Consider the following 27,616-nt stretch of genomic DNA (forward strand, 5'->3'; position numbering starts at 1 on the left):
ACTGAACGCTCTCTTTCCGAGCTCAGTGCGGACACGAGGAACAGACAGTTTTAAAACATCACAGGAACACAAGGCGTGTTGGCTTCTGGTTCTTTGAAGGTGTTCACATAAATATGACGGCACCAAACCAAGAAGAGCTTTATAAAGAAGATTTAGCCAGTGTAAATAGTTTGGCGAGTTTGGCGATATGTGCTTTAAATGATAGTTCACAGTCCAGAAGGAAACCCAGGTACTTGTAGCTTTTGCAAGCTCGATTGTATTTCCTTGGGATGTAAAATTCAAGGGTACATTTGTTGGTACTTCACGTAAATGTGAAAACAACATGAGCTTTGTTTTATCATAGTTTATGACCAACTTTAGTTCCCTCAGCCGAGACTGGACAACATTAAATGCTGATTGCATTAACTCAAAAGCTTGTGCAACAGATGTTGAGCAACAATAGATGATAGTATCATCAGCATCAAAGTGATACATGGCATTCAACACATTTCTCACATAATTTCTACTTCAATCATTCAGTGAGTTTAAACTTTCAAGAGAAATCATTTTAAAAATCATCCTCATTATTCCTCTCATCCATATTTCCTGTTTATCAAATGTTGTCCTAGTCGTGCAGTGATCTTCTGTGTGTGCAGGTTGATCATTAAACACAAGAACATCACCTCGTCTGGGAGCCCAGACTTCTGTTTTGTTGCTGTGGTATCTAAAGATGTATTCATGTGATGGAAATATAACACAAAGTTTGTTCTTGTAGATTTGAGAGGAGCAGACAGAGAGCAGAGTCTCCTGTACCCAGCTGTCTGTCTCTGAAGAGTGATTGGTCCAAAGCTGACTTTATAAACTTCAGTAAAGAATCTGGACCCTCAGACACAAAGTAAGTCTTCTTACTAACTCTTTGTCTCTTCAGATGTTTCCTTGTAGGGTTGGTCACCTTGTAAAGCTGTAATCTGATCTTATCTGTCTTACAAAGTACAAAGTACATTTATTAGCAGCAGAAGATGGCGCTCAGCACGACCCCTGTGTTCAGGTGACCTTGAAAGGTGTGTGTGTTAGAAAGAGAGGGGGAAAGAAACAGTGTGTGTCTGAAGAGGCTGGATCACAGTCTGTAACTCACACACAACTCTGGAATAGTTTCCTCCATCCCCAGGAGCCAGTGGCTGAATTTATGTTAGACAGTGTTTACACTGGTCTCCCTGATCATGAAGATATGATCCAGATATGACACTAGAATTCACAGAGAAACACACACAGGACGCAGCAGCCCAAATGAAGACAACAAATATAGGTTTGACTCTGGTAAAATCAAAGGTGCAGTGGTTGAATAAAATAAAAATATGATCACAGTTTCACATGAATAACTCAGTTATTAAAGCTAACTGCTCAGACCTATAACTCAGCCTCACTAAACTGTTTGATGAGGGTAGCTAAGACATGCTAAGCTGTGAACTCTGTTACCTACCTCCTTTTCTGTTTTCTTGTTTCCTTATGCTGCACCTTAACCGCCTAATGCTTTATTTGGTCTTAATGCACCACTCCACTTTATTCTATTTGATATCACTTCTTATATCTAATCCATCATTGCACTACGCCCACTTTATTCTATCAGTATTCATCCTTTTGCATAGATACCTACCTACCTACTCTATATCTATAATACACACACTGTACTGTTCATTGCTGTACATATTTGTGTTGATCATCTGTAGTTTGATCCCAACAATGGGAGACGACTAGTTTTATTAACCCTAAACTTCATACCTATGTGTTAGGTGTTGCAGAGTATCCCTGCAGTGCATGCTGGGAGTGAGAGTCTTTTGACCTGTTCCCAGTTAAATAACTCAGGGCTCTCCAAAGGGACACAGACCTGAATCTTGTCTGGCATTCTGGCAGGCCACTGAGAGAGGACATGTTGTTCTTCAGTCTTTATGAAAGCAGGAGGGTTAAAACACAAGAAACAATCATCTCCCTGCAGACTATGAGCTGAATCCAAACAGAAGAAAGAAGGTGTTACCTGCTCTCTGTCATCATCTGACTGTTTACATTGTGTTTGATAAATCTTCATATTTTCTACCAGTCAACCATCAGTTTAGTTCTAAAGACATGTCTTCACAGGGGGACGAAGAGGACTCATGTTAGAGAGGAGCAGACATCCGGTCCTCAGTATGGATCCAGACCAGGAGCTGGACTGCAGACAGTCAGTCAGAGCAGCACTGAACAAAGTAAGACTGTACACCTTCTGTGATCTCCTCAAACACGACTTTTATTGGTCAATGTCAAAAGTCTAGAAATTAAAACTCTTTTTACTTCTTTTACAAAAACATCTGAAAACAATAATCAGATTGTATCATTCTCTCTTTCAGTAGATAGAGGTCAGCAGGAGGTTTTAGATCAACATAAGGTCAGTCTGAGGACGAGATGTGAACATGTGACTGAAGGAAGTGATGAAACAGGAAGTAGAGCCCCCCTCAACAGGATCTACACTGAGCTCTTCATCACAGAGGGGCAGAGTGAAGAGGTGAACACCCAACATGAGGTGAGACAGATGGAGACAGACTCTAAAAAGAAGACCGTCCATGAGACTCCAATCAAGTGCCAGGACCTCTTTAAAGCCTTACCGGACCAACAGGAACCAAAGACAGGAGCTCAACCCAACCAACAGGAACCAAAGACAGGAGCTGATCCCGACCAACAGAAACCAAAGACAGGAACTCAACCCAACCAACAGGAACCAAAGACAGGAGCTCAACCCGACCAACAGGAACCAAAGACAGGAGCTCAACCCGACCAACAGGAACCAAAGACAGGAGCTCAACCCGACCAACAGAAACCCATCAGAGTGGTTCTGACAAACGGCGTGGCTGGTGTTGGAAAAACCTTCTCAGTGCAGAAGTTCACTCTGGACTGGGCCGAGGGCTCAGAGAACCAAGACGTCAGTCTGCTGATCCTGCTTTCATTCAGGGAGCTGAACTTGGTCAGAGATCAGCGCTACAGTCTTCTTGAGCTGCTCCGTGTTTTCCATCCAACATTACAGAAGGTGGAAGCAAAGACGCTCGCTGTCTGTAAACTGTTGTTCATCTTTGACGGCCTGGATGAAAGCAGACTGTCATTGGACTTCACAAACAGGGAGGTTGTGTCTGATGTCACACAGAAGTCATCGTTAAACACACTGTTCACAAACCTCATCAAGGGGAATCTGCTCCCCTCAGCTCTCATCTGGATCACTTCTCGACCTGCAGCAGCCAATCAGATCCCTCCTTCATGTGTTGACAGGGTAACAGAAGTACGAGGCTTCACTGACGCCCAGAAGGAGGAGTACTTCAGGAGGAGGTTCAGTGATGAAGATCTGTCCAGCAGAATCATCTCACACATCCAGACATCCAGGAGCCTCCACATCATGTGTCTGATCCCGGTCTTCTGCTGGATCACTGCCACAGTTCTGGAGCAAATGATGAGCACAGAGCAGAGAGGAGAGCTGCCCAAAACCCTGACTGACATGTACTCACACTTCCTGCTGGTTCAGACAAAGAGGAAGAAGAACAAGTATGATGAGGGACGTCAGATGAGTCCACATGAGCTGACAGAGGCCGACAGGGAAGTTCTTCTGAAGCTGGGGAGGCTGGCGTTTGAACATCTGGAGGACGGAAACATCCTGTTCTACCATGAAGACCTGGAGCGGTATGGTCTGGATGTCACAGAGGCCTCGGTGTACTCAGGAGTTTGTACAGAGATCTTCAAAACAGAGTGTGTGATCTTCCAGAAAACAGTCTACTGCTTTGTTCATCTGAGCGTTCAGGAGTTTCTGGCTGCAGTCTACATGTTCCACTGTTTCACCAACAGGAACACAACAGTACTGAAGGCTTTTCTGGGACAAACACATGTATATTCAACTCTTGATGTTCTCCTAAAGGAAGCAATGGAGAAATCCCTTCAAAGTAAGAACGGTCATCTGGACCTGTTTGTTCGCTTCCTTCATGGTCTTTCTCTGGAGTCAAACCAGAGACTCTTAGGAGGCCTGCTGGGTCAGAAACACAACAGTCCAGAAATGATCCAGAGAGTCATCAACAACCTGAAGGAGATGAACAGTAAAGATATCTCTCCTGACAGAAGCATCAACATCTTCCACTGTCTGACGGAGATGAAGGACCTCTCAGTCCATCAGGAGATCCAAGAGTTCCTGAAGTCAGAGAACAGATCAGAGAAGGAACTCTCTGTGTTTCAGTGCTCTGCTCTGGCCTACATGCTGCAGATGTCTGAGGAGGTTCTGGATGAGTTGGACCTGAAGAAGTACAAGACATCATACCAGGGACGACAGAGACTGATTCCAGCTGTGAGGAACTGCAGGAAGGCAAAGTAAGTCCAGATGTGATGAGCATTATAAATCAGTGTCATGTACTAATAGTGCTGGGTGATATGACCTCAAATCAATATCACCATTCATTGAACATGTGACCTCAGTTAAGATTAATAAAAGATGATTTTGTTTTAGTTTTTTCCCCTCATAGTTCACTGACATGGTCTCTACTGTAAATGTGCTCCACTATTAAAGCTGGGATATGTTTCTAATGAAGGAGTGAATATCTGATGAACTATCGAGTGGTTATTAAGTGAATATTTGGAATTGAAATCAAATCATCTCTTGAAATGAAAACCACACATTTTAGTTTTAAAGGAGAAATTAACTTCTCTAACAGAGAAACTTTTTTCTTCAGTGTTTTCATTTGACTTGTTTTTGTTGGACGTCGTCTTCCATGAAGACAAAATGTGTTCAAACTTCCAGGTCGTGGATTGGACGTGTCTTCACGTGACTCTGTCCTGAAAATAATTAAAATAATTGACATGGGCGAGATGACATTGATTAATTGTTCTGAAAGTCAGTTTGTGATAATGTTAAATTAATTTCCCAGCCCTATGTAATAATTTAATAAACTAAAGTAAATCCTCTCTGTTCAATAAAAACTGTTCCTCTGTTGATGTTCAGGAGAAACAGTCAGTGGTAGTTTTTTTCAGACGTGATGTTTTTGAGGTTTTTGTCCTGAGTTCATAAATGTTTTTGATTGTTGTTTTGTGAACACATTCAGGAGAGAATTCCCAAAGAAGTGACTGAGATGTGTGATAGTGTTAATCCCTGAAAAGAGAGATATCAGATGCTGTGAGCGCCCCCTTCCAGCCTCTGCAGGCATTACTAATCAATCATGAGCATCATCTCTGAACATGTCAGCAGGTAGATCACAGATAAAGTGTTCTTACAGGAGATCCTTCACCTCACTACATTTGATTCTTGGCTGACTTGTTTGATTTCTGGATCATTCTGCAGCAGTCTCTGTATTTTCACCTTTATAGAAGTGAGTCAGACGGCTGGAGAATGAGATGGTCCTCCTCCAGAGTTACTGTTCAATGACTTTCAAATGGTTTTCTACTGCAGAGAGAGTCCTCTGAATAGATCCCACTTTAGATCACTATAGACATGAGCTCATCCTAAATCAAACTCCATGTGTTTCCATGTGTAACCCTCCTGGACGTCTTTCTAGGTTCTGGAGGAGCGAGGTCCTGAGCACAGTAACCATACACCACACACACACACACACACACACACACACACACAGAGTTTAGGGAACAGCAGCTTTGTTTGAGTCAAATCAGGATTTTGACCTCTAAATGAAATCATGAGCATGAATGATGTTTACCTTTATTAGTTACAGGATCACTAAATCACATGAACTGGTCTGAATGACTTTGCAAAGCCATAACTTGTTTGCTAACAGGCAGAAAAAGGAGCACAATGAAGTGAGCAGCTGGCTGACTGAGACATGTGAAGTGCAGCTTTTTAAGATGACACACACTTCACTCAGTTTCATGACTTCTACAGGAACTCTTCTCACTCCTAACTGATGAATTATCCTCTGTCCATCTTTATCACTTAGTGCTGCTGTTTATCAACTTCTACATTTAACAAGGTGACAACATGGTGACCATCTCTTACTCACTCTGGCTTCATAAAAAAAGAAACACTCGTCCTGCATCGCAGACTTTTACTTTGCTGCACATCAATCTGCACTGCAAAACTACTGTTGATTTTAGTCGTACAAAACTGCAACAATAAACTCACTGACTTAGTAATCACAGCTTGAGTGTGTTACATCAAATAAATACATGAACTGATGAACTAAACCAATAATTATGTTGTTTATGACTCTTTTAATAACTATTTTAAGCTGTTTTTAGCAGCAGGGTTACACATCTGTAACATTTAGTAAATGATTGAAAGATGAAGAATGTGCAGGTTTGAAAAGCAGTGAGGAGACTCAGTGAGAGATTCCACTGATGTGTAAAGTTAAGACCAAACAGGACCTGTCAAACTTCAATCATCAGATGTGAGACGTGAATATCAACGCTTCTTTCATGACTATTAATTTTCTATTTAATGTGTCACTACAGACTTTTTAACTGTGGACTCTCAGAGACTCACTGTGATGTTGTGGTCTCAGCTCTGAAGTCCAACCCCTCCCATCTCAGAGAGCTGGACCTGACCTACAACGATCTGCAGGATTCAGGAGTGAAGCTGCTGTGTGAGGGACTGCAGAGTCCAAACTGCAGACTGGAGACTCTGATGTAAGATCACTGACTGTAATATAGATATGAATATAATAGAAACTGTGTTGAATGTGTTTTAATTTCACCCATTCTTGAGAATTGGGAAACATCATGTCCCAGACAAACAAACAAAAGCTGTCATGTGGTTTAGCAACTACTTGTGCAGCAGAACACAAAGTGTTCAGGTTGATGGTATATCCTACAAACCTTGGTTGACTCAAAATGCCCCCCCCCCCCCCCCCCCCCCCCGGGTCCATATTGGGTCCCATTTTATTTACTTTTTATTTAAATGTTTTGACTCCAAATTTCCCTTTTATGCCGATGACACTATTTTGTATTGTTCTGCTTCATCATTAACAGGTGCCAGACAAAAGCTACAATCTACTTTTGATGCCGTTCTGATAAATCTTAATCAATTAAGACGTGTGCTCAATTCTGGCAAAACTAAATTGATGTTCTTTTGAAAATCAAGGACAGACCGCTTCACACTTCATAATATTCAGCTCATGCACGCTTACTTACTAGTGTGTGTGTGTGTGGTCTGAAGAGGCTGGATCACAGTCTGAAACTCGTGCACAACTTGTGAATAATGAAGTTGAACACTAGAAGCCAGAGGCTGAATTTCTGTTAGACAGTGTTTACACTGGTCTTCCTGAACATGAAGATATTACCCGGATATAACGCTAGAGTTCACAGAGAAACACACACGGGACGCAGCGGACAAAGAGCTTTTAAACTAGTCAAACCAGAGACGCAGTGGTCAGATAAGAAGCAAATATTATCTTCACAACTTAACATGAATGACTCAGTTATTAAACACACTCTCTAAAGCTCACTGCTCAGACCTGATTCAGCCTCACTTGTAAAGCGTTTGTCTGCGGTTGAGGAGGGGAAAGGTCCCACCATGAAATCAGATCTCCAGTCTGTTTCCGTGCAGATGAGTTGTGATGGCTTCTCTGTGGAGCGAGGCGATCTCCGTGGTTGTCCTGTTCATTGCAGGATGGAACCAGACGTGATCTTTATACTCTCTAAATACCGTTTTTAATTCGCTCTGTGAATAAGACGCTCTCCGAGAATCTCCGTCGAGATGCGTTCAATGGATGATGCAAGCTGGGGATTCAGAACACTGTCATTCCTTGAGGCCTCGGGTTGCCTGCACGCCAAAACATTGAAACAAAGAGCAGCGTGCTGTGAAGCAGGAGTAGACTTGTGTCTCTGGATGCTGGAAGCATTTGAAGAGAGAGAACAATGGGAGACGACTGCTTTTATTCACCCTAAACTTCACACTAACATGTGTTAGGTGTTGCAGAGCATGCTGGGAGTAAGAGTCAGCTAAAGAACTACTATTCTGGCTGTCCTCAATAAACACAGTGCTTTGTTATCCATTGAGTTTTTAGAGTTAAGCAGAGAGAGAGAGAGAGAGAGAGAGAGAGAGAGAGAGAGAGAGAGAAGCAGGGTGAAGTGAGATGAGAAATAGCTGAACTGTCAGCTCTACAGAAGACGTGTAGAACTATATTTTAATGCAACATGAACTATATCCATATTAAAGATATTGTCTTATATCATGTTTGAATATATATCCATATATCTTAAAAACTGGATATATCTCCCAGCCCTAATCTGCCGCCAAGACAAGACACGTCCAGTTACATCTCTGATCTTTCTCTGACTCTGATCACTGTTGGAAATATTTGATGTGATGTAAATACTCAACAACAAAAAGATATATAACATGGGTTTAGTCCATTTGAAATGAATTCAGATATTTAAATTAGAGCTGAAACGATTCCTCGAATAACTTGATTACAAAAATTCATCGAGGAATTTTCGCTGCCTCGAGGCTTTGCTAAGTTTGTTTTTTTGCGTCATCAAAACTTTGCTATGAGTATAAAACATGTTTAATGTAGCTGCAGCTACCTGCTCCTCTCTCTGACACACAGACATTTCAGCGCTAACACACACACACGCACACACGAGCAATGACGAGCCGGCTCCTGTCGTTCACTTCAAAGAGCCGAGTCTTAGAGCTGACACATCACTACTCTGTAGTCTCTGTAGTCTGTGAGCGCGCTGAATGCACACAAGCAAATTCTCAATTTCCTGATCTGACAAAATGATTGAATCTGTGATTGATTCAACAGAACATAATGCTTTCTCAATTAAATGTAACAGATGTGTAGGCTACACAAAACACTATTTGTTATTTCAGCCATTAAAACATGGTTGGTTGTAACAAGCAGGCGTTACCATGGTAACTGCAAAGAAGCAGGTTTATAGGGACGACCCGAGACGAGTTAAACCTCAATTAAGCAAAAGCATGATTTATTCGATTAATCGATTCGGATATTCGACAGAATACTCGATTACTAAAATATTTGATAGCTGCAGCTCTAATTTAAATGTAAAGATTCTAATAAAATTCAACATATTGTACGTTTCAATCTAAGAATGATCAGGAAGTACAAAAACATGAATGAATCACTATGAAGTCCTTCAATGTGTGAATGAACAGATGATGATCACATCAGTGTGTTCATGTGGACAACATCACACATTCATGTATAAAGCTCACTGTCATCTACATTTACTTCTTTTATTCTTTATTCAGTTTGTTGAGATGCAGTTTGTCAGAGATCAGCTGTTCTTCTCTGGCCTCAGCTCTGAAGTCCAACCCCTCCCATCTCAGAGAGCTGGACCTGACCGCCAACAAGCTGCAGGATTCAGGAGTGAAGCTGCTGTGTGAGGGACTGCAGAGTCCAAACTGCAGACTGGAGACTCTGAGGTCAGATCACTGACTGTAATATAGATATGAATATAATAGAAACTGTGTTGACTGTGTTTGAATTTCACCCATTCTTCAGAATTCGGAAACATCATGTCCCAGACAAACAAACTTAAAAATATCACTTACATGAACTTATTCCCTTTTTAATGAAAATCTCTTTAAAAGATTTTTATTACTAAACTAATTTGAAATCACAAATGTTGGTTCTGATTTCTTTGTTTCATGTCTAAACGTGCCCGATGGCAGAAAACAATTTAAAACTTGAAACTATTGATAAAAGAGTCAAACTCTTCAAACTATAAAACCTTCTGATACTAAAGGTGTAAAATACTATTATAGTCATCGACACTTTAAAATGTTGTTTTTAGGAACATTTGGACCTGTTAAAGTTGTGTCCCAGATTTGAGTCAACTCTGTCAGACTTTTACAGAAACATCAAATAATCAGACATAAAAAGAGGTGAGCTACAACATGAAGGACCCCCGTCTTATCCCTGCTTTTAAAAAGGGGGGATGCTGTTCAAACATGGTTCACATTTTGATTTGTTGAGAACTTGATGAAATGATTTTACTATCAGCTGTGTCTCTACTCGGGCTGTAACGCTACACAAACATTTGGGTTGGGTACGGTTCTCAGTTCTGAAGATTGGGTTGGGTACATTTTGGGTCCAGTAAGGGACCTGATGCAACACTTTCTTTTTCTTTATCAGGAACATTTACAACTTCCCTTTTACACATTGTCTTAAGTTCAGCATGGACAGTTCAGACTTCACCTGCTCAGGTTTCTTTTTCATGACATTTTAAATGAAACATTCAAAAATAACATCAAATAAAATGTACTTATAACCAAAAGAGTCTCCAATCAATAAAAGAAATGAATGAAATAAAATCATCCATATAGCCTATAGTATATATAAAAAGATGTGTTTTAAATGACAGAGACAAACACTGACACCTTTCTGTTTATGAAGTCAGCACTTTTTAGAGCACAAAATAAAGCTGGGACAGTTTCATCTCACAACTATTCATATTTCCCTCTGTCAATATAAGAAGCTGTAAAAACACAAAGTCCCATTCTGCATGTAATCCACTGTAATAAAAACAGCAGTGGTGTTTGTTATGTCTTTGGCCCGTTCAGAATTATTATCAAGAGGCTGTTTAAATACAAAGGAGACTTGGCTTTGCTCCACACTCTCTTTGTTCCTGCTTGCAGTGATGTTCACGTTGGCGTGCTATCTCTTTGACAGCTTTAACACTTTTCCCTCAGAGAATTCTAGAATGGTTGCCAGACAGCGCCAGCCTTTTTCATAATTTTCACCAGTCTTTCAAGACCCACAGAATATTTTGTTCTTTGAATATGTAAATATTGAACACATCCAAAGAAAGATCAGAGCTTCTGCCTTCATATACAAAAAACTATTTTATTCAAACTTCATTCAATCTTATTTTATCAGCACTTGAAAATCGGCCATTTTCACAAAAAAACCACCTTCCGGACAAAAAGCTGAGAAAACAGCACTTTTGTAAAACACATTTATTTTCAAGAAAAAAAAGTGATTTTGAGTTTACATTTGGATTCTTTTTACTTTTATTTGACAACTACAGTTATATTTTTAAATAAATAACTAAAATAAATAAAAATGATTACATAAAATTATACATTTTATTTGAATAGTGTAGCACTACAACATTTAAAAACTATATTATACATTTTTCTTCTCTTAAACACTCAGAAATACTTTGTTTTTACAAACACTTAAATGTTGGTTATTTTCAATAATAAAACATTAGTTGAACAAAAACCTGATCAAGAAGAGACAACTGTGTCTCCCAGAGAAGTGCCTTCTCTGCAACAGGGTTTCATGTTGTAACACCTGTGTCAGAATCACAAAGGATGTAGGATTTGAACCCATATTTGACAGGTTTTTGGGGATTGTACACCCTGAACGCTCGCCGTCCACGCCACAGAAGCATACCCTCATCAATGCAAATGTTGGTGTTAGGTTGATACATTTGACTGAATTTAGATATAAGGTAATATAAGACAGGGCGGACTTTGTACAACCTGTCAGTGCTATTTGCTGGCCTTGATTCATAATCATTGGAGTGTAGAAATCTCCATATGATTTCAAACCGGTTGTGGGACATGACCTTGTTGAAGTAGGGGGTGGCCAAAATGTCATCTGTAGACCAGTACATTTCAAGGTCAGGCTTAGGAATGATATGATCAAGAGCAGCAGCATCATTTAGAGGTCCAGGATTCTCAGTGAAAAGAAAGTCTTTTGGCTGCCAGTTCATTTCTTTCCACATCAGATTACCTGGACCAGGACCTGCACCTGGCTGGTTTACAGAGCCTCTTGCTTGGTCACCAGGTACTTCACCTCCACCATGCCCATGAGATCCACAGGTCCGACCTCTGCCTCTTTGCTGTGATCGACCTGTAAATACCGTAAATTCCGTACTATTGAGCGCACCTGGATATAAGCCGCACCGGCTAAAAATAAGTAAATAAATGTATTTGTACATATATAAGCCGCACTTGATTATAAGCCGCAGGTGTCCACGCTATAACAAGAGCTATTTACACAGACGTAGGCTACCGGTAACATCCGCAAATACTGTAGCGTCCGTACGGACGTTAAAGGACGACGAGAGCGTTCAAATAATAACTTTTAATAACGCGATCACTGTCGGCCGTGACCACGCCGTTTACAGCAGAGAGCAACACCATAACTTGCCGTAACAATTATTTTTACAGTCTATGTAACAATCCAACTCTCTCCCCCAGCGTTCTCTCATACAGCCGCTCAACACGTTCTCGCTGGTGCATTCACTGACTCTCCACATAATCGGAATTATGAACACATTATCAACTACTGACTTTACAACATGAACCGTTACAATACGAAGCCTAGCCGACGGTGTCTGTAACACGGCTGATGAAAAAGATGACCGTAATATATTTCACAAGAAAAAGTCCATCCATTCACTGCCTCAGAATGACTTCATTAATCACTTCCTTAGTCTCTGTTGTCGCTGTCAGTGTCATCTTAACGTGCAGCAGCTCTGTTAGCTTCTTTGACAGCCAGCTCGATCGCCTTTAACTTGAAAGCTGCATCATATGTATTTCTCCGTGTGTTTTCCATCATGAGGGTGCGTGCACAAAGCGCAAAATGACTGATATTAAGATCCGACATGAGGAAGTCAAATGTTTTTGCGGCAGAAGCTCATTGTCCCCCATAAAAAATCCATGCATTAGCCGCACCGGAGTAGAAGCCGCAGTGCTCGAAGTGTGAGAAAAAAGTAGCGGCTTATAGTCCGGAATTTACGGTAATTAGAATGACAATTTTTTTATTCAACAGTGTGATGTGCACAAAGAGAGGAACATTATTTTTCGGCCTCTTCATATCATATCTTACCTCTTTCACCTTGGGTAGTTCTGTATAAAGGACACCTGGACCTTGAATCCCTGGACTCTGTGTGTGTAAAATGTCATACAAATATTCATTTGGTAAATAGTTTGTGTGCAAAATGAAAGATACATTTATTTTTCATCTCCTCTCAAACATTAGCAGATGCTCTCGTCTTGTATCGTGTAATAATCATACAATCTTAGTAACAGGTTATCAAACTAAAAAAATACACCATGTTATCATAACTCACCTCTTGCACCTCTGGTGGGTCTGTAAGAAGGAGACCTGGATCTTGGAGACCTGGACTCTGTGTCTGGAAAATGTTATGCAACAATTCGTTTGGTACATCATTTATGTATAAAACTGAGGGATATGTTATTTCCACGTCATGTTATCTCATGAATTAGCAGATGCATATGCTATTGTAACCCTTCTGGAGTAGTTACAGAATGCTAGGACCAATATTAGGTTCGACTACTAGAGCACTGATTTATGTACAACGCATTAAAAACCACAGACCAGAAAAACAAGTTAAATTGCCGGCTTATTATATTTAGTTGAACACAGAAGAATAGTTGACATACAGTTAACATAAGATTTTCAATCACTTTATGAAAAAAATGAAATATTCTTCCCTTTCATTCAAGTGATTTAGTTTATTAATCCCTTTTTAGATTTAAACCTATTGAAAGGATATTATTTTCAACCAAGGTTATTGTTTGTATTAATTTCAAGCTTTATCAATCTATTTGAGTTTACTTTATTCTGAATAAAGTCGAGTTCTTTAGTTTCAAGATTTAGTCCAAGTTTTGTTTAGTTCCCTTTTAAGGTTCAACCATTTCTTATTTTTGTTTGTACCAAACAAAACATTTACACTTCACATAATACCATTACAGCATTAACATGTATGGTTAACAAAAAACAGTGATGTAATACACAAAACTCAAAATAATTCAGCAAAAGACTGAATAACTTGTATATCACAAGTGTCTCTATTCCTTGAATTGTCCTTAATGGTTAATCCGGTGTCTCAGAGAGTCGTCTGCAGTTTTGCAGAGAGATATGGATCAATCCTCCCAGTTTTTTGGTGAAATCTTGCAACATCCAGCAGAGGGCGTTTCACTTCTGTGTGTTGCACAGTTCAAGGGGTCCCTGGGTGGCTCGCCATCTTGTATCTCGCACGTGAAATCCAACTCCGGTTTTCGCTCAGAATTCCCGGTCCCAACTTTAATGGCCTACCATAACAACCAAATAATATGCATAAACAAATCAAATAATACATCCGGTAGCTTCAAATATCAATAAAAGTCTGTTTTTCAGCTTACTTGGTACTTCATAAGATGGCGCACTCGCCATCATGGCGGCGGAAAAAAATAGCATCACCGGACATTGAACTACAGCATGTGCTCCGTTTAAGCACCAAATTTGACCGTGTATATCCACCATCAACATAAAACAACATAAATCTGCTACCTTCGCGTTCCATTTCCATGAAATGACCAATACATGATGACAAAACATTTTTTCATGAAATAAAATACAATTTTAACACTCACCAAGTCCCGTTCGACAATGTGTAAAACGTCACTAAGTCACGGACAGGTTGAAGAAACAAAATTAACTCCTTCAGAGTACAAAAAATAACTGTATAAACTTTTACTCGTACACATACATTTTTAAACCATTAAAAATAACATGAACTCACAAGTTTTTAACCCTTTAACATGTTTTGAAGCCTAAATTAAATATAATATCATGAAATATAGCATTGCTGACAATTTAAATGATTTTTAGCCCATGTTAATCTATTTATTGTTTATTTATCACTTGTAATATATTTCTTATTGGCTGTTTTTATTAACTAGCTTTTATTGACTGAGGCTTTGTAGACCAGGGTTACACTATCACGGTAAGTCCAAAAATAACGTGATCATATCTTACCTCTTACACGTCTGAATGTAGGTCCTGAATCCCTCCATTCGCTGTCGCCGCTGCTGTCTTCATCCAGATCAGTTTCACGAACGTCAAAAAATGAATTATCAGAGTCTGCATCAATAATTAACTCTAAAGCTTCTCCAGCTGAATATCTCCTTGCTGGCGCCGGCATGTTTGTACTGTTCAGCTTTTATCTCATATCTATACGGCTAATGTTTCCTTTTTGATGCGCGTCAAACTCACATATAGACTGATCGAAATCCGCCCGCTAGAAAATAAGGACGAAGAAGATTTTCTTTTTTTTTTCTCTACTTTCCCGCCGGTGGTCTTGTTTGTTAGTTTTTGGCCTCACAGTCCTGCAACTTTTTCACAACATCCGTCATAGCGACCCCTATCGTATTTCACTGAAAACACCAATTGACGGAAAATCTCGTCAATGGCGGAGAATGAGTAAATAAGTTGGACGTGTTGTCAACGTACCCGACAGCTTCACTGCTGTCACACCTGTGAGCGCTCGCTACACTTGAATTGTGCACTGGCACACAGATTTTAGCCCAGGCTTTCTGTCATGAAAAAGACTTTTGGTTAAAGGGTTTAAAAGCGTCAGATCCCGACAACAGACGGGTTCAAATCAAGATTGAAATGAAAAAAGTCCTGAGAAGAGTGGAGAGTGACAGCAGGGCACGAGGACAACAGAAGGGAGAAGAGAAGTTTCAGCCACAGTGGCAGACAGCTGGAGCTGGAACACGCTGCAGCTACATTTCTACTTAGATTAAAGACTAGATCCTGGTAAAGATCAAGGTTATTCATAAAGCATGTCAGTCCTTAAGAGAGCTCCTAAAGTCCAAATGTAAGGATGAAGAGTTTCTCCCTCAGAGAAGAAAGGAGGAGAGAAAGGTGACAGCTCTATCACAGCCTCATATTAATATCAAATAGATTCAGTCCACTCTTACAGTTACCAGCATGCTGAACAAACACTTTAGCATCACAATGCTTCAAGGCGTCATTGTTGACTGTTATTTTAACATGGGTTTAGTCCATTTGAAATGAATTCAGATATTTAAATGTAAAGATTCTAATAAAATTCAACATATTGTACGTTTCAATCTAAGAATGATCAGGAAGTACAAAAACATGAATGAATCACTATGAAGTCCTTCAAAGTGTGAATGAACAGATGATGATCACATCAGTGTGTTCATGTGGACAACATCACACATTCATGTATAAAGCTCACTGTCATCTACATTTACTTCTTTTATTCTTTATTCAGATTGTGGGACTGCAGTTTGTCAGAGATCAGCTGTTCTTCTCTGGCCTCAGCTCTGAAGTCCAACCCCTCCCATCTCAGAGAGCTGAACCTGACCTGGAACCAGAACCTGCAGGATTCAGGAGTGAAGCTGCTGTGTGATTATCTGCAGAGTCCAAACTGCAGACTGGAGACTCTGAGGTCAGATCACTGACTGTAATATAGATATGAATATAATAGAAACTGTGTTGACTGTGTTTGAATTTCACCCATTCTTGAGAATTCGGAAACATCATGTCCCAGACAAACAAACTTAAAAATATCACTTACAAATGAACTTATTCCTTTTTAATGAAAATCCCTTTAAAAGATTTTTATAATGAAACTAATTTGAAATCCCAAATGTTGGTTCTGACAATTTAAAACTTGAAACTATTTTTAAAAAGTGTCAAACTCTTCAAACTATAAAACCTTCTGATACTAAAGGTATAAAAATACTATTTACCAAATATAATTTACCATTAAAACCAAATATTACAAGTCTGGAATGAATTCAAACAATCACAAACAACTGCTCTTTAAATGATAATAGAATATATTTAACAAAGAAACATCATGTTCATCAAACCAATAACTATTATAAACTAAACTACACAACACAAAGTATAAACAAACAAGAGTGGCATGTGTCTGTCTGTCTGTGGTCTGAAGATGCTGGATCACAGTCTGAAACTCGTGCACAACTTGTGAATAATGAAGTTGAACACTAGAAGCCAGAGGCTGAATTTCTGTTAGACAGTGTTTACACTGGTCTTCCTGAACATGAAGATATTACCCGGATATAACGCTAGAGTTCACAGAGAAACACACACGGGACGCAGCGGACAAAGAGCTTTTAAACTAGTCAAACCAGAGACGCAGTGGTCAGATAAGAAGCAAATATTATCTTCACAACTTCACATGAATGACTCAGTTATTAAACACACTCTCTAAAGCTCACTGCTCAGACCTGATTCAGCCTCACTTGTAAAGCGTTTGTCTGCGGTTGAGGAGGGGAAAGGTCCCACCATGAAATCAGATCTCCAGTCTGTTTCTGTGCAGATGAGTTGTGATGGCGGCGGCGGTTCCCAGAGGATGAGCAGGATCGGTGTGTTCTCTGTCGAGCGAGGCGATCTCCGTGGTTGTCCTGTTCATTGCAGGATGGAACCAGACGTGATCTTTACACTCTCTAAATACCGTTTTTAATTCGCTCTGTGAATAAGACGCTCTCCGAGAATCTCCGTCGAGATGCGTTCAATGGATGATGCAAGCTGGGGATTCAGAACACTGTCATTCCTTGAGGCCTCGGGTTGCCTGCACGCCAAAACATTGAAACAAAGAGCAGCGTGCTGTGAAGCAGGAGTAGACTTGTGTCTCTGGATGCTGGAAGCATTTGAAGAGAGAGAACAATGGGAGACGACTGCTTTTATTCACCCTAAACTTCACACCAACATGTGTTAGGTGTTGCAGAGCATGCTGGGAGTAAGAGTCAGCTACATAAATACTATTCTGGCTGTCCTCAATAAACACAGTGCTTTGTTATCCATTGAGTTTTTTAAGTTAGGCTCAGAGAGAGAGAGAGAGAGAGAGAGAGAGAGAGAGAGAGAGAGAGAGAGAGAGAGAGAAAAATAGCTGAACTGTCAGCTCTACAGAAGACGTGTAGAACTATATTTTAATGCAACATGAACTATATCCATATGAAAGATATTGTCTTATATCATGTTTGAATATATATCACACTTTCTTTTTCTTTATCAGGAACATTTACAACTTCCCTTTTACACATTGTCTTAAGTTCAGCATGGACAGTTCAGACTTCACCTGCTCAGGTTTCTTTTTCATGACATTTTAAATGAAACATTCAAAAATAACATCAAATCAAATATACTTATAACCAAAAGAGTCTCCAATCAATAAAAGAAATGAATGAAATAAAATCATCCATATAGCCTATAGTATATATAAAAAGATGTGTTTTAATGACAGAGACAAACACTGACACCTTTCTGTTTATGAAGTCAGCACTTTTTAGAGCACAAAATAAAGCTGGGACAGTTTCATCTCACAACTATTCATATTTCCCTCTGTCAATATAAGAAGCTGTAAAAACACAAAGTCCCATTCTGCATGTAATCCACTGTAATAAAAACAGCAGTGGTGTTTGTTATGTCTTTGGCCCGTTCAGAATTATTATCAAGAGGCTGTTTAAATGCAAAGGAGACTTGGCTTTGCTCCACACTCTCTTTGTTCCTGCTTGCAGTGATGTTCACGTTGGCGTGCTATCTTTTTGACTGCTTTAATAAGTTGGACGTGTTGTCAACGTACCCGACAGCTTCACTGCTGTCACTCCTGTGAGCGCTCGCTACACTTGAATTGTGCACTGGCACACAGATTTTAGCCCAGGCTTTCTGTCATGAAAAAGACTTTTGGTTCAAGGCTTTAAAAGCCTCAGATCCCGACAACAGACGGGTTAAAATCAAGATTGAAATGAAAAAAGTCCTGAGAAGAGTGGAGAGTGACAGCAGGGCACGAGGACAACAGAAGGGAGAAGAGAAGTTTCAGCCACAGTGGCAGACAGCTGGAGCTGGAACACGCTGCAGCTACATTTCTACTTAGATTAAAGACTAGATCCTGGTAAAGATCAAGGTTATTCACAAAGCATGTCAGTCCTTAAGAGAGCTCCTAAAGTCCAAATGTAAGGATGAAGAGTTTCTCCCTCAGAGAAGAAAGGAGGAGAGAAAGGTGACAGCTCTATCACAGCCTCATATTAATATCAAATAGATTCAGTCCACTCTTACAGTTACCAGCATGCTGAACAAACACTTTAGCATCACAATGCTTCAAGACTTCATTGTTGACTGTTATTTTAACATGGGTTTAGTCCATTTGAAATGAATTCAGATGTTTAAATGTAAAGATTCTAATAAAATTCAACATATTGTACGTTTCAATCTAAGAATGATCAGGAAGTACAAAAACATGAATGAATCACTATGAAGTCCTTCAATGTGTGAATGAACAGATGATGATCACATCAGTGTGTTCATGTGGACAACATCACACATTCATGTATAAAGCTCACTGTCATCTACATTTACTTCTTTTATTCTTTATTCAGATTGTGGGGCTGCAGTTTGTCAGAGATCAGCTGTTCTTCTCTGGCCTCAGCTCTGAAGTCCAACCCCTCCCATCTCAGAGAGCTGGAGCTGGGTAAAAACAAGCTGCAGGATTCAGGAGTGAAGCTGCTGTGTGATTATCTGCAGAGTCCAAACTGCAGACTGGAGACTCTGAGGTCAGATCACTGACTGTGTCATTCATTTGAATCATTTCAATCCACATCCTCCATTGTTGCACATTTCAGGATTTATATATTTCCAGTATTTGTCTGAATTTAAATCTCTGGATATTTAATGATTTAGGAGATTTCTTATTCTTGAAGTTTCTGAATAATTTAGAGATTTGATGTGAAAATGTTTTTGTGACTCTGTGAAGTAAAGTTGAACAAGGTGCACATGAAGCCTCTGGTTTCCTCTGGTTCTGTGAAGAAGTGAAATCATGAAGACTTGTGATTGAATAATGTGTGATTTGATAAATGTAGTAACATCACAGAGCTGACTGAGATCAGCAGCCTGTTCTTCATCTGTGCACATGAACAGCTGGATGAATGTTGAGCTGACATTTGGAGGATTTAGATTTAGTGACTACACAATCAGAAATGATCCTCTAATCATTTAGAGAAAACTTGATTCATCAGGACAAAGTGATGTTGAGATACTCATCACAAGCTGAACACATGTGACTGGATTACACATTATTTTTATTCTTCTTTTATTCTTTCTATTCTTTATTCAGATTGAGTGACTGCCGTTTGTCAGAGATCAGCTGTTCTTCTCTGGCCTCAGCTCTGAAGTCCAACCCCTCCCATCTCAGAGAGCTGGACCTGAGATACAACATCAATCTGCATGATTCAGGAGTGAAGCTGCTGTGTGATCTTCAGAAGAATCCAAACTATGGACTAAAGACTCTGAGGTCAGTCTCTCAGTGTTCTTTAGTAAAGCCTCCACATATCAGCTCATACATATATTTACATTCTTGTTGTTTGTTGTTGGAGAAATCCTTTTCTTGGTTCTCTGCTACAAAGAGAGTTCAACATACTCAGGGTTTGTTTTCTGTGATCTGGCTTCACTAACCCTGACAGAAGAGATGGTGCTGAACAGTCACATGAAGCTGCTTATCAACCTGAGAAGTAAACCCAGAGTTTCATAAAAGGGGCGGAGCTATCGTCATATAACCTATCACAATATCTAACAAACTGTGAACAAACGATATGAATAATATGAAGAAGTTGAAGAGAAACAGGCTCAAAGACTAAAGTTACACAGCTGCAGGAACAAATGCAGGAAGGACAACTGACAGAAACAAAGAAACATCAGAGAGGATTCATCTCCAAACTACGCCTTCTTCTATTTTCCTCCCATGGTTAGTTGACCTTTGACCAGACTATAATAAGTCCTGTTTCTTCTCTGAACTGAATGTGTTGCTCTGACTCTTTAAAGTGGAGAGGAGAACAGTCGGCTGTCAGAGCTGGTAGGACAGAACGACGCTGTGTGTGTCTGAGTGTGTGTGGACGTGAAGCTCTCATAACTCAGTGTAAACTCACACTCAGACACCAACATGAAACCGTTCAGTGTTAAAGTCCAAAGGTGGAGTGGGGGCGGAGCTTAGTTACAGCGCTGTGGGGGAATCTGATGACTCACAGCTGATGAAAATGATTTCTGTCATCTCTCTTCTTCTCTCATTAGCTGGGGATGGTCTCTGTGATAATGTGAGTGATCAGGACTCTGGTGGAGCAGAGAGGAGCAGCTGATGATCCACAGAGGAGGAACCTCCACCATCTTGTGTGTGGAGAAGCTCTGCAAGCTGAGGAGAGCTTCATCCATCAGGGACTGACAGAAGAATCAGCTCACACTTCATTTCAGTCATATTTCTTTTTTTAAATTGTATTTGTAATCACACATATTCAGAGACATTTGTACAGTACAGTCGTTTGTGCTTAAACAATAGAGTGATTCCTCCTTTTATGTTTTTGTGCTTTAACATAGAACAAAATAAATCCGATGTAAGAGATGAGGTGATCTCCCACTGAAAAGAAAAACAAAGACAAAAACAAAGTATACAGGGGTTCATAACTAAAGGAAAAGCAGTTGAAAGAAAAGATGGGAGTTTAGGGGAGATATAGGATTTTCATTTTATCCAGAGATCCTCAAATTAGTTTTTGTGAAGCTTCAGAGAACAAGTGATCTGTGTCATTGAATAGATTCCATGAACTACATGGTAGCAGTCTTCCACTGGTGGAGGAACATTTCTTTGTTATGGCCTTTCTGCCAGCAATGCTCAGGCTTCCAAATGAGTATTTGGTTTAGTGGATGAATGCAGGTTAGCAAGGAAGACTTGTTCCCATTCCTGGGTAACATCTGACTTTAAAGACATCTGATGGTTCTCTGTGGATCTCAAAGCAGAAGCTGTGTTTTTTAGGACAGAACAGGTGGTAGTGATTTGCTTCCTGTGAGCCACAATTCCTCCAGCAGCTAGAAGAGTCTATGGGTACATCTCAGTTCCCTTCATTACATCCAAGTGTCCTCCACTTGTGTCTTAGTCCCTCCCAGCAGAGATGCACAGAGATATTGTCTGTCAGTAAAAAGACTTGGGTAAAGTCAGCTCTCTCCTCAGATCTCCCTCCTCTCTCCTTCTTTCAGTATAAGAGCTTTGGGACCATCCTTAACACGGCCGGTCTAGAACTATGTGGGGTTGGGCCCAGGAGCCAGGAGATAGCACTGAAGAGAAGTGAGATAGAGTCTGTGTCATGAGATTTCTGAACAGCTTTAATAAAGTATCTAATCAGACTCTTCCAACCCAATGTTCTCCAGTAGATGGAGCTTGTGATCTTCCACTCAAACTCACAGTATTTTCGCAAAAGCTTCTTCACAGATGTGGAAGTTAGTTTCCTTTTCCCGTTTGTGTTTGATGTAGGTGGTATGTTCTCTGTGTTCCTCTTGTAGCCCTCTATACAACCTGCAAATGATTTGAATCCCAGAGTCCCCTCTATAGGCAGCTATGAAAACTTGTATGAGATTATTGTCAAAGACTTTTTCAGTCTCTGTCATCAAACTGTTTAAATGGTGGCGTATTTGAAGAAATCTTGAAGCAAAGAGTCTTTTCAGTGTTTGGAAATGTTTGCTGGTGTTGTAGAATATATCTATCTAATCAGATTCATCAGAGGGCCTCTCTCTCCCCCTCTCCCTCTGACTCTAAACCCCCTACAGACATTCCAATGTTAATGACTCTGACGCCAAACTGATCTCCAAGGGGGTCGAAGACGCAGGAAAAACACCTTCCAAGAATTTCAATACGCATCTTCTAATCAGAAACCGTTTTAGGACATTGAGACTAACATTTTCATCCAACCAGGATTCAGATACGACAATGTACCGCAAAGATGACAAAACAATCAAACTGTCATCAAATGGTCCCTGCTCTTGTTTAAAACTGGCATGGAGCACTACTGCCCCCCAGAGGTTGAAACGTAGAAGGTACTTTAAGTACCTCACATGGTTAGTTATTCTCAATAATTAGATTATCATCTGAAAGATTATTCTTTGATTCATCAGTAGAAAGTTTTTCCTCCGTTCATTCACTTTTTGTCCCAAACTAAATTATCATGTTTATCAGACAAACGTTAAACCACAATACCATACTCAAGTCGTCATAATAACATTTATCATTTCTGGTGTTCACCTTCATCAAATATATCAGTCACTGTATTTTGGTTCCACATTCATAACACATTTTATTCATGTCATTATTCTGTTATTGTTCACCTTTTCTTTCATTAAATTCTGCACATCAAACTCAGAAGCTTGTTCGTGTGATTTCAGGTAGTCGATTGATCCAGAATTCATAATTCAGATATAAGATTGATTTAATTCATAATTAATAACTATCAAAATTCATAATTAATAACTTTATTAATTCCCATAATTAATATAGTTGTTCCTGGTCAGCCAGGTGGTGCCCTGTTTTTCTTACGAGGTGTGTTAATAATCATTTAACATTAAACATTTCACAACAGTTTTTTACACTTTGGCTTGAACACAACATTTGTAGATTGGGTAAAAATCATTTACAATAACCTGAAGTCAAGAATGAAAGTCGATGGATGTTGCTCAGGGTGCGTTTGAATTGTCTTTTCAGGACGGTTCCTGACTGAGTGAAATGAGCCGGGAGCGTTTCAGTGGCGGCCATGATTAGAGCCGTTTGAATTCTCTAACAGCTCAGAAAAGGTGAATCAATGCTTCTTTCATAAGCTCCTCTTAGCACAGGAAACATTCGACCATCTTTTAACAAAGAAGACGACATAATGCCGGCCCACAATGCCTTGCTGCCGCAACGTTTCCAGTGAGTCCGTTTCCATCTGACCGTTGAAGAAGTAAGGATGAGTGAAAAGGGACGCAGATGATGTTTTCTTCAACACGTTTCATTGACCTCAGAATGCTTTGTGCAGTCGTACATGGGTATGCCTCAAACATGATGGATATCTACATCCATGGAAGTGTTTGAACCTAAATGATGACGGCTGAAGCTCATAGACATCCAAAGGTGAGCTGATGCATGTGAATGAAGGCAGAGAGATGATGATTCCACAGCCTTCATTTGTCAAGTGGTGTTCCTGTTCAGGAGAAATAAAGTGGAACAATTCATTATCTGCCTGCTTCACAAGATCCTTGTAAATAAAGTTCAATCATCCAAACAGGCACACATGTATCCTTAAACACAGGCTGATGTTTTCATCAACAATAAATCAAGTCTGCCTGAGCGTCACAAACAAAGTGAATCACTGAACTCATGAACTTCAACAGTGAGTCACTTGTGGACGCGCTGGGCAAAGAAAGAGGAAACAGGTGTGATTTGGAGAGCAAAGTGAACAATGAGCTCTCCTCCTCTTCTGAGAGTCCTGATAGGAGGGAGTGGATTCACCTGTGTCACCTTCAGCACAGCTGTTTCTGCTGCTCCTTCAGCTCAGGGATCGAGGCTAGACATGAAGAATCTGAACAGGAACATGTCATCATTGGTCGTACTATCATACTTATTGTGGATTCATGTTGATGTTGGAGTGGACAGGAAGGTGAGCCAGAGCAACCGTTCTCAATGTGACAACCATTCACTGATGTTACTCCTAGCCTGCTAGCATCTTTTCCTTTTATTTCAATTCCAACCTCTTGGTAGGACCGGATTATTTCACCGCTAAGAAGGCACCGGGGAACGTTTCTTAGTAGTCCATTTTCACCACGGCAGAGCCCCGCCATTAAAATCCACCGTCACATAAACGACACACGTACAAAAAGAAAGAAGTCCCATTGTGGACATCAAGCTAATCTTGGATCCTTCACTCTTTATTTCAGGTAGAGCTCCTCATAGCAACATGGACAGAGACTTGATTTCCTTCCTTAACATGGAGCTCTTGTTACTACTGATAAGAATGTAGTGATACTAATGACTTTCATTGATATCAAATAATAAGGTCACTCTCATGTTTAGTATTCTGGGCTGCATTGTTGTGCTAGCAGGAAATGATCTCAAAAGGCTTCTATGAGCTTCAGATAATCAGTGAGTACAGTCTGTTCTTCTTCTTTTCTCTCCTCCCTCACTTAAACAGGAAGGGGAGGAGCCAGCGCGTCCACGTGAACATGGCGTAGATACGACTCAGGCAGCGTCACAGACAACTCGCCTGTCACTCCTTGTAGACAGTCATGACTCCCAGATATGTTCAGAGCATATCCTGGATTTCTGCTGTGTCAAATGTGACCTAATCTTCCTTTAACAGTTCACATTATAGGGACATGATGTTGAATGATGACCATCTTCAACATGTCCTTTAAACATATTCCAGATGTTCTTGTGGGAATGTTCCCTGCTAGTTGGGCTCTTACTTCCTGTTGTTTGATTGAACCTCATTTTCACGCTTTCGTTCAGTAATAGAAGCAAAGAAAACAGATTTTATTTTCATGCTCCCTGCTCGAGCTGACGCATCACAACACCGCTGCTCGCTACCCGCTCTTTGTGGGGGAGGAGTCAGACGAGTGTGACAGTGACACTGACCCTACCATTGAATATCAGCTTGAAATAAAGCTGAGCTGTAGAAGGTCAAGCTGTGTGCCAGTCTTTTAGAAGTGAATGAATATTGTGATTGGAGGTGGAGTTGGTAGCAACAGGCTTCAAGGGGCAGCAGCTCAAATCTCACCTCGGGCACTAAGTGGGTTTGGGCCGGCTCTGGTAAGTCGTTAAAGAAAAAACACAAGCACCAGATCTGTCTCTGTGAGAAACACACACACACATACACACACACACACACACACACACACACACACACACCTATAAGGAGCGCAGTGATGTCACAGGAAGCAGAGATGTTTGAGTGACAGGAGAAGAGAGGACGTGTTGATGATGTGAAACATGTGTAGCCTAACTTCTAATGCAGAGTAGCATCTCTAGTGCTTGTTTGGATTGTTTATAATGTGCCAACATGACATACTCGACCTTTGAACTTTGAAAGATACATGGTATGATGAGGATGTAAATTCAGAGACGTGCAGAAAATGACGTACAGAGAGAGAGAGAGACAGAAGCTCAGTGTGTCAGTCTCAGCTCGTGCAAATCTTTGGCCACAAACTGAACATCTAACTGGTCTCTCTCTTCTCTGTACAGCCAAAGGTCGCCTCAGATCTCCAATTGATTTTTCAAATCCTGTACTGCACAGAGAACACTTCAATCCTTATTGGATGCTTGTGGGTATCAAAACCTCTGCTCTCATTGGATTTCTTTAACAGTTGAAATGTTTCATAAAGCACTCTGTAAGCGGGTCAGTAAATATCATGAACAACTTGCCAATTTACAAAATACAATCAAAAAAATATTGCAATCAAGAATGTTTATTGTATGTTAGAACAGTGTTTTTTTTATGAAGAAAGCAAAACAAACAGTTTGAAAACAACTTGAAAACTGAAATGCCAAGTGGAGCCTCAGTTCGATTTCATGTAAATATTTTACTACTAACTGAACAACAACATGGTTTCTCTCTTGTGTGAACTGCCATGTGGGACTTCGGATCTTCATGTCATGCAAATCTTTTACTACAAACTGGACAACTAAATGGTTTTTCTCCTGTGTGAACTGCCAAGTGTCCCCTCAGCTGTCCTTTTAGCGCAGATGTTTTACCACAAACTGAACAACTACATGGTTTCTCTCTTGTGTGAACTGCCATGTGGGACTTCGGATCTTCATGTCATGTAAATCTTTTACTACAAACTGAACAATAAAATGGTTTCTCTCCCGTGTGAAGTACCAAGTGGAGCCTCAGCGTTCCATTCCAGGGAAATCTTTTACCACAAACTGAACAACTAAATGGTTCCCCTCCTATGTGAACTGCCATGTAGGACTTTGAATCTTCATTTCATGCAAATCTTGTACTACACACTTGACAACTAAATGGTTTCTCTCGAGTGTGAAATGCCATGTTGGACTTCAGATTTCCATTTTTGCAAATATTTTACTACAAACTGGACAACTAAATGGTTTCTCGCCTGTGTGAACTGCCAAGTATCCTCTCAGCTGACCTTTTAGTGCAAATATTTTACCACAAACTGAACAACTAAATGGTTTTTCTCCTGTGTGAACTGCCAAGTGTCCCCTCAGCTGTCCTTTTAGCGCAGATGTTTTACCGCAAACTGAACAACTAAATGGTTTCTCTCTTGTGTGAACTGCCAAGTGGGACTTCGGATCTTCATGTCATGCAAATCTTTTACTCCAAACTGAACAATAAAATGGTTTCTCTCCCGTGTGAAGTACCAAGTGGAGCCTCAGCGTTCCATTCCAGGGAAATCTTTTACCACAAACTGAACAACTAAATGGTTTCTCTCGAGTGTGAAATGCCATGTTGGACTTCAGATCTCCATTCTGTGCAAATCTTTTACCGCAAACTGAACAACTAAATGGTTTCTCTCCTGTGTGAACTGCCAAGTGCCCCCTCAGCTGTCCTTTTTAGTGCAAATCTTTTACCAAAAACTGAACAACTAAATGGTTTTTCTCCCATGTGAACTGTCGTGTGGGACTTCAGATCGCCATTTTGTGTAGATCTTTTACTAAAAAACTGGACAGTTGAAGGGTTTCTCTCGTGTGGGCCCTCATGTGTACCACAACAGCTGCTTGAGAAGAACAACTTATTTTACACACTGAACAGCTGAATTATTGTCAAGTGAAAAGTTTGTGGCTGTAAATGACTGTCTGGATGAAAGTCTATGTCTGGTTCTGCTCCTCCACAGTCCTCTCCATCAGCTTCTGTTTTATATGCTGTGTGTCTCTGCTCTCTTCAGTTTGGTTTTCATGAAGCTATGAGGACTGAGGTTTCTCTTCTTCTTCTTCCGTCTTCACAGGGAGAAGTTTGAATGTTTAACATGCTGATATCAAACTCCTCCAGTCGATGGCTCAGTTCCTGCTGCTTGAAAGACATAAAGTTATACAAAGCTGAATTGAACCACTGAGAGCACTACTT

At 40.2% G+C, this 27,616-nt stretch overlaps 1 protein-coding gene and 1 long non-coding RNA gene across 2 annotated transcripts in view; one reads left to right on the top strand and one right to left on the bottom strand.

The window, feature by feature from the left end:
• LOC306818936 (uncharacterized protein) overlaps positions 1-21,932 on the top strand; it is a 24,800-nt gene extending 2,868 nt beyond the window's left edge. The window contains exons 4-12 of the mRNA XM_079336674.1: positions 755-874; positions 2,113-2,219; positions 2,361-4,350; positions 6,436-6,609; positions 9,200-9,373; positions 15,997-16,173; positions 19,130-19,303; positions 19,864-20,040; positions 20,814-21,932. Of these exons, the coding sequence (XP_079192800.1) occupies positions 755-874; positions 2,113-2,219; positions 2,361-4,350; positions 6,436-6,609; positions 9,200-9,373; positions 15,997-16,173; positions 19,130-19,303; positions 19,864-20,040; positions 20,814-20,832 (3,112 nt within the window). The 3' untranslated portion in view covers positions 20,833-21,932. The remainder of the gene's footprint in view (positions 1-754; positions 875-2,112; positions 2,220-2,360; positions 4,351-6,435; positions 6,610-9,199; positions 9,374-15,996; positions 16,174-19,129; positions 19,304-19,863; positions 20,041-20,813) is intronic.
• Positions 10,221-14,446, bottom strand: LOC306818986. Its single transcript, XR_013778452.1, has 4 exons — positions 14,345-14,446; positions 13,039-13,101; positions 12,795-12,851; positions 10,221-11,813 (listed from the first exon to the last, which is right to left on the bottom strand). It is a non-coding gene; the product is annotated as an uncharacterized lncRNA (long non-coding RNA).
• Positions 21,933-27,616: the final 5,684 nt, after the last annotated feature.

Source organism: Symphodus melops (assembly GCF_947650265.1).
Source record: "Symphodus melops genome assembly, chromosome: 23".
Taxonomy (NCBI): domain Eukaryota; kingdom Metazoa; phylum Chordata; class Actinopteri; order Labriformes; family Labridae; genus Symphodus; species Symphodus melops.